General features: G+C 52.0%; 1 protein-coding gene across 1 annotated transcript; it reads left to right on the forward strand.

Moving 5' to 3' along the window:
* The first annotated feature begins 2,993 nt into the window (after window positions 1-2,993).
* RIPK3 (receptor-interacting serine-threonine kinase 3) lies at window positions 2,994-7,204 on the forward strand. Its single transcript, XM_005859571.2, has 10 exons — window positions 2,994-3,177; window positions 3,389-3,529; window positions 3,663-3,972; window positions 4,446-4,591; window positions 4,717-4,763; window positions 4,974-5,141; window positions 5,252-5,331; window positions 5,567-5,917; window positions 6,043-6,103; window positions 6,929-7,204. Exons 1-10 carry the CDS (start codon window positions 3,158-3,160, stop codon window positions 7,069-7,071), a joined length of 1,467 nt encoding a protein of 488 aa, XP_005859633.1. The 5' UTR covers window positions 2,994-3,157; the 3' UTR covers window positions 7,072-7,204.
* Window positions 7,205-7,298: the final 94 nt, after the last annotated feature.

Below are 7,298 nucleotides of genomic sequence, written 5' to 3' on the forward strand. Positions count from 1 at the left end.
CCATTTGGTCTATAATTGGAATCTCTTCATCAAACAACAGGTGAGAAGTAGTTAGGGCTAGAATATGAAGAGAGACCACACCCTCTGCTCTCCACCCCTCACCCCAACAACTAGGGATAGGAAGCCAAAGCAGGACCATCAGGAGCAGAGAGCTGAAGCGATGGCAGACACCAAGTGGAATCCGAAAGCCTAGGACAACTGTGGTCAGAGGCACCAGGCCTCAGGAAAGGCTGAAGCTTCAAAATCTCGCCTCCCTTGTCCCCTCCTGTCTGAAGCAGAGGGTCTTCTCAGCCACTCCTCCAGGCTCCCATCCCTGCCCTCCTTCTTTTAAAGGGGTTTGGTTTATTTTGAGTCAAAAAGTAGTACAGGGCCCTAGCTGGTTTGACTCCGTGGATTGAGCATCAGCCTGTGGACTAAAGGGTCCCTGGTTCGATTTTGGTCAAGGGCACATGCCCTGGTTTTGGGCTCCATCCCTAGTAGGGGATATGCAGGAGGCAGCTGATCAATGATTCTCTCTCATCATTGATCAGGGAGAGAGAAAAAAACCATCAATTTGTTGTTCCACTTATTGATGGATTCATTGGTTGATTCTTGTATGTGTCCTGTCCCAGGATTAAACCCACAACCTTGATGTATCAGAGCTAAGCTCTAACCAATTGCGCTACCCTGCCAGGGTCTACATAGTCTTCTATTGCATAATTTATTTAATCCTTTTCTTATTATTGGATATTTAGGGTTCCGGTTTTTTTTCACTATTTTAAACAACATTTCAGTGAATATCCTTATAACTAAATCTTTGCATAAGCATGATCTTCTTCCTTCTTTAAGTGTTTGTAAAAATAATATATGCAAACACTAAGGAAAATTAAAATTATCCACAATCTTTTTTGATAATTAATACCATTTGGTCTATAATTGGAATCTCTTCATCAAACAACAGGTGAGAAGTAGTTAGGGCTAGAATATGAAGAGAGACCACACCCTCTGCTCTCCACCCCTCACCCCAACAACTAGGGATAGGAAGCCAAAGCAGGACCATCAGGAGCAGAGAGCTGAAGCGATGGCAGACACCAAGTGGAATCCGAAAGCCTAGGACAACTGTGGTCAGAGGCACCAGGCCTCAGGAAAGGCTGAAGCTTCAAAATCTCACCTTGCCTGTCCCCTCCTGTCTGAAGCAGAGGGTCTTCTCGGCCACTCCTCCAGGCTCCCATCCCTGCCCTCCTTCTTTTAAAGGGGTTTGGTTTATTTTGAGTCAAAAAGTAGTACAGGGCCCTAGCTGGTTTGACTCCGTGGATTGAGCATCAGCCTGTGGACTAAAGGGTCCCTGGTTCAATCCTGGTCAAGGGCACATGCCCTGGTTTTGGGCTCCATCCCTAGTAGGGGATATGCAGGAGGCAGCTGATCAATGATTCTCTCTCATCATTGATTGCTTCTGTTTCTATCTCTCTCTCTTCCTTCCTCTCTGTAATCAACAAAAAAATTATTTTTTTAAAAAAAGCAGTACAAGCTCTGAAATTATCCCCAGCCCTATACTTTATAGTGGCTTACCCATGATTCTCAGGGTCTTGTCACAATCTAGGAAATTCTACCATAGAAAGGCCTTTTTTTGGGGGGGGTCTTTAAACACCCCTCTACCTCCTTTCTGCCTGCTCCCCTTGAGTGCAGCCCAGATGTTGAACCGAGAGTCTTCTCCCTAAAGAGAACCACGAAGGGAATGGCTGCCCTCTCTGATAGCTCTTTGCTCTCGACTACACTTTTTTGAGGACCTGATGCACTTGCCTTTATAGTCTGTGAGATGCCGTCATATCTCTGCAATAAAGACTGTTTCAGATTGATTCTGTCAGCTGTGCAGGTGAGAGCCCCTAAAGCATAAAGAAGCCCAACCTCCTCTTTTCTCCCAATGAGTATGGAGCCCCAGCTGGGGTGATCCGTTTCTTAAGGAAGCCCTAGAAGTTATGGTCTCCCTGTGAAGGACTGGGTGCCCAGAGCTGGCTATATCTGGTTCCCACAAGCTCCAGCCCTGGTCAGGCATTGCGTGGGTAAAATAACTTTTTGTCTACCCAAATCCTTAAGGCTCCCCGAGCTCCTGAGTTCTGAAAAGCCCTTGTCCAGAGCATAGGCTTGCGGGGAAGGTGTATAAACCAGGGAATAAGCATGAAGGAGTTGGAATGAGGGGGAGAGGGCAGGGACGCTCTGAGGTGTTTCCACTGAGGCGTACACCTCCATGTGAGCAAGCCACTAGCTGGGCCATTCATCTAGCCTACCACAAGGCCCTGGGAGTGGGTCTTGATCATGACAGCAGACAAGTCACTACCAATGCCAGGGCCTTGCCTCAGTGACAGCAGCTGTCAGGGACTGGGCAGGAATACAGACAGTTGGATGCTTCACACCTTCCTCAACCACCTTCACCACACCTGAGTGGTACAGCCCTGAAGCCTATGTGAAAATAGGAAAGCCTGATGGTTGGGAGCCAGGCTCTGAAGTTCCACACTGGCTTGGGCGAGGTAAACTATCAGTGCCTGTGTTTTCTTATCCATAAAGAAGGGATGAAAGCGGTACCCATGCCCTTTGGATTGATGTGAGAATAAATAAGCTCATCTTTGTATCTGGCACATGGTGAGCATGACAGAAGTGTTAGCTCTGATCTTAGGGGAGCTGAGGGAGAGATGAGCCCTAGGACCATGAAATCCTCCTCAGCACCATCCCATCCCCAGCCCAGGCCTGGCAGGTGGTGGAGCTGGGAGGCCTGTGGGAGAAGGGAGAGACACTGGCTGTAGGAATGGGTTGATTGTGGGTTCCTGGAACGTGAGGACTCCTCCATGGCACTCAAAATGCAAGTGACCCCTAACCAGGCTGTGGCACGTAGCAGGCTGCTCAAGGAAATGCCAGTTAGAAAAGACAAGCACTAAGTTTCTGTCCGCCCAGCCCCTTTGGGGCGGGAACTGCAGAGGCGGGAGGAACCTCAGCTGCCCTTGTAACAGGAAGTTGTTCAGTCACTCAGAGCAGGGAAGCGGAATCAGTTCAGTGGCTTAGGTGGCCTGGAGATTGACCCTTCTCCTCACCCCCAGACCCCTCTCTACCACAAACCCTATTCCCAGAAGTCACTCCATCCGTGTGAACTCGAAACTTCCAGAAGCCCTTGGCACCTTCCAGTTTGATGTCTTGCAGCAAGTTATGGTGAGTGGAGACTGAGACACAGGGTGCCCCTTGGACTCATCTGGGACTGCCGTTGTGCCGGTACCAAGGCCAGGGGACAGTGGGGCTCACGGGGGAGGCTGTGGATTGTACTGACCCTACTGAGTCACGGGGGGCCATGGAGCAGAGGGGTTGTGGGAAGCAGCAGGGACTTGGGACCAATACCAGCTGGTGAAGAGGCCCCTTCTCCCAGGCAAAAAGGTGCCCCAGCCCCCCTGGTGTCCATCGAGGACTTGAAGAACCCGGAGTTCATCGGCCAAGGCGGGTTCGGCACAGTGTTCCAGGCACAACACCAGACATGGGGTTACAATGTGGCAGTCAAGATCGTTGACTCGTGAGTGTCCCCGCTGCTGGTTGACTAGCCAGGGTCTTGCTGAGGCAGCAGGCTGCTGTCCTGGGGGGGCCTGAGTGGGGAAGGGAGGGATCTGCTCAGCAGAGCAAGACTCCAACTCTCTCCTGGAGCATAGGAAGATGATATCCAGGGAAGTGAAGGCCATGGCAAGTCTGCGTCACCCCAACGTGCTGACCCTGATGGGGATCACCGAGAAGCTGGAGTGGAACTATGTGTCGGGGCCGGCTCTGGTGACTCAATTCATGGAGAACGGTTCCCTGGCAGGGTTGCTACAACCCGAATGCCCTCGGCCCTGGCCACTTATCTGTCGCCTGCTGCAGGAGTTGGTGCTCGGGATGCGTTACCTGCACAGCCAGAACCCCGTGCTTCTGCACCGGGACCTGAAGCCCTCCAACGTCCTGCTGGACCCAGACCTGCATGCCAAGGTCAGCCTGTCCGCATCCCAGCCCAGCCTCTAGATAGGTCGTGCCTCGGAACCGCTCCAGCCCCACCAACTGAAAAAGCATCTCCTGCAGCTCTGTCTACTGAATACCCTCAGCATCTCCCTCTGAACACAGGGCTGCCCAAGTGTCAAGGCCTATGCAGAAGCTTTAGCTCCTGCCACACCAAGTGATAGAGGCCCTGACCAACACAGCCACTTCCACCTGCCCACCCACTAGGCTCTCCAAAGACCCATGGCTGGCAGCCTGGGAGACTCAGACTTTGACCTACCCTCAGAGGGGATGCAGACCTTCAAACCAAGGCCCAATTGGTCCTACTGTTTTCCTAACCCTCCTCACCCCCTTTACAAGGCTGGACCTGTATCTTGGGTGGGGTTGCGGGTGGGGGAAAGAAGAGGATTCTGGAGCTGCCTGGCATTATCCATTCCTTACTTCCTCCTCCTTCCCTTCCTTTGCAGCTGGCAGATTTTGGCCTGTCCACATTTCTGGGAGGCTCACAGTCAGGGGCAGGGTCTGGGGTGTCAGGGGGCACCCCAGCCTACTTGGCCCCAGAACTATTGGCTGATGTAAACCAGAAAGCTACTATGGCCAGTGATGTCTACAGGTAAGACACCCATGCCTAACAACCCCCCCAATTTTTACACCTCTCTGGGCCCTCCTAGGGGAAGGTGTATGAAAGAGAAGTTATGCCAGAGGTTGGGAGAGGCCTCAGCTTTTTGTCTCTTGCAGCTTTGGGATCCTAATGTGGGCAGTGCTTGCAGGAAGAGAAGCTGAGAGTAAGACTTCAAGCAGACTATTGGATCCTTAACCCCCGGCGCCCTCCTCCTGAAAGCCCCCAAGCCCTCCACTTCCTGCTTACCTGCTCAGACTGTCCTACCCGCTCCTCCCCTCCCCTTGGACTATACCCCCTGCCCCGTCCTATGATGGAGCAGGTCGCCCCTCCTACTCCGAATGCTTTCCCTTCGTGTCCCCCACCCCCACCTCAGCAGTGAACCAGACATCACTGGTGGAGCAAGCTGTGTGTGAGGGGCAGGTCCGGCCCCCACTGACAGAGCTGCCCCAGCCTGGCCCTGAGACTCCTGGCCTGGAGGGACTATTGGAGTTGATGCAGCGCTGCTGGAGCCATGAGCCCAAGGACAGGCCTTCCTTCCAAGGTGAACTGGCCACTAAACTGGCAGCTGGGTTGGGCCTCAATCTGTCAACAGAGGACTTTCCCAGAGAAAGAAGTTTTGCTCACCTGCCACCCACTCTGCCTTCTCTCCAGACTGCCAACCAAACACTGAGAAAGCCCTCCACCTGGTACGAGTTGAAGCTGGTACAAAAATGGATGCTGCAGTCTTCACAGTGAGTACCCAACACCAGCCCCAACCTAAGAGCTGGGAAGGAATGGCACCACATGGCTCCCTTGGCACCCAGTGACTCCCCACTGACCACTGCTCTTAATGTCCTAGCCCTCATCCCACTCTCCCCACCCCATTCCTGATTCCCTGACAGCAGTTTATGGACCAAGAGACCTCTTCCTAGGGTTTACACAGGCTCTCCCACCTCCACACCCAGCAAGTTCTCCCTGTCCTTGCAGGTGAAGAAGTTCCTGTCGGAGCAAAGGAGCAGCAACAGGTTGTCTGCCCCTGAGACAGGCTCAAGGGGGACAGAAATGGATGGCCGTGGGGCAACCCCTGATTCCACGGTCTCTGGAATGATGAAAAACCTGAATCTGAAAGAAACCCCCAGCTCTGTTCCTGAAAAATGTACAAACCTTCCTGAGAAGATTGAGGCACAGAAAAAGCATGTTCCGCATGCCTGGACAGCAGGGGCGCCTTCGGATTCAACTGAACAACTTCCCCCAACTTCAGAGACCTCACCATTCAGAAATCAGGTGCCCAACCCCACCTCGGCTGGGACCCCAAGTCCTGGACCCCAAAGAACTCAGGTGAGACTTTGGCAGGACTAGGGGATGCCAATCTTGTCCCCTTTTTAGGGAAAACTTGGGACTGAGGAAGTATGCTCTGGAAAGAGGCCTCAAGACAGGGAGCCTGAGCTCTGTGTTGTTCACAGGGGGCTGGGAGAGGTGGCACCAGCCGACCTCCCGAGGAGCCAGGACCAAGTCCAATACCAGGTAACCATACCCACTCCTTCTCCCCCCCTCACCACCCCCCCTCAATTCCTCCACCAGCTCCATCCTCTAGACCAGTGGTTCTCAACCTTCCTAATGCCGCGACCCTTTAATACAGTTCCTCATGTTGTGGTGACCCTCAATTTCATTGTTACAAATTGAACATAATTAAAGCATAGTGATTAATCACAAAAACAATATGTAATTATATATGTGTTTTCCGATGGTCTTAGGCAACCCCTGTGAAAGGGTCATTCGAGCCCCAAAGGGGTCGCGACCCACAGGTTGAGAACCGCTGCTCTAGACCATATATAGAAGCCCTCTTTTGAAGCTCCTGTGTGTGGGGTGCTGCCAGCTCCTACCCAAGGAGGGGTAGAAAAGGGGAAAGAAAGGGCTAGAGGCCACTTACTCTAATCTTCTCATTTCATAAATGAAGAAACTGATATTCTTTGGGGTTGGATCCTGCTGAGATCGCAGCAAAGCCTGGATTTGTCCTAGGCCTTCTAGCTCCCCAGCACCAACTCTGTGAACCCCCAAATTCCAATGTGGCTATGTCAGTACTGAGGGCCTCCAAGCAGAAAAGATCCAAATACCCGGGTCAGAAACGTCAGCTACCACCACTCTTGAGCTTCTGCACACCCAGTTCTGAAGGGGCAGCCTGCCGGGGAAAGGCAAAGGCATCCCTGACACCTTCCCTGGGAGGCCCTGAGACCCTGTCTCTGCATTTCCCCGGGGCGAACACGAGGTGCTGCTGCCCCTCCACTCTGCTGCTCCTCCTAAGTTGCTGATGACTTAACCCTCACACTAACACCTCTGTTTCTTTTCAAGGGATAAGGTTCCTTTCCATCAATAACTGCCAAGGAGTGCAGGTTGGAAACAACAACCACATGGTGATATATGATGTCTCGGATGGAGCTGGCAACATCCCCTTCACCACAAGTAGCTTCCAAAGAAGTGCCAGAAGAACATAATGCCTGGCCTGGGCCACAGGGCCAGTATAATAATGACAGAAATTGAGGAAGCATCTAAACTGACTCCTGGACTTGAGGCAACTAGTTGAGGTTTTCTGACTTTGTGCCCCCAGGAATCAATAAAGTGGTGGTATTTTTTAAAAAATTCTTTATTGTTTAAAATATTACATATAGTATTACATATGTCTCCTTTTTCCCCATTGACCTCTCCCTGGTTCCCCCCCCCA

This window comes from Myotis brandtii, unplaced genomic scaffold, assembly GCF_000412655.1.
Source record: "Myotis brandtii unplaced genomic scaffold, ASM41265v1 scaffold1279, whole genome shotgun sequence".
Classification (NCBI taxonomy): Eukaryota; Metazoa; Chordata; class Mammalia; order Chiroptera; family Vespertilionidae; genus Myotis; species Myotis brandtii.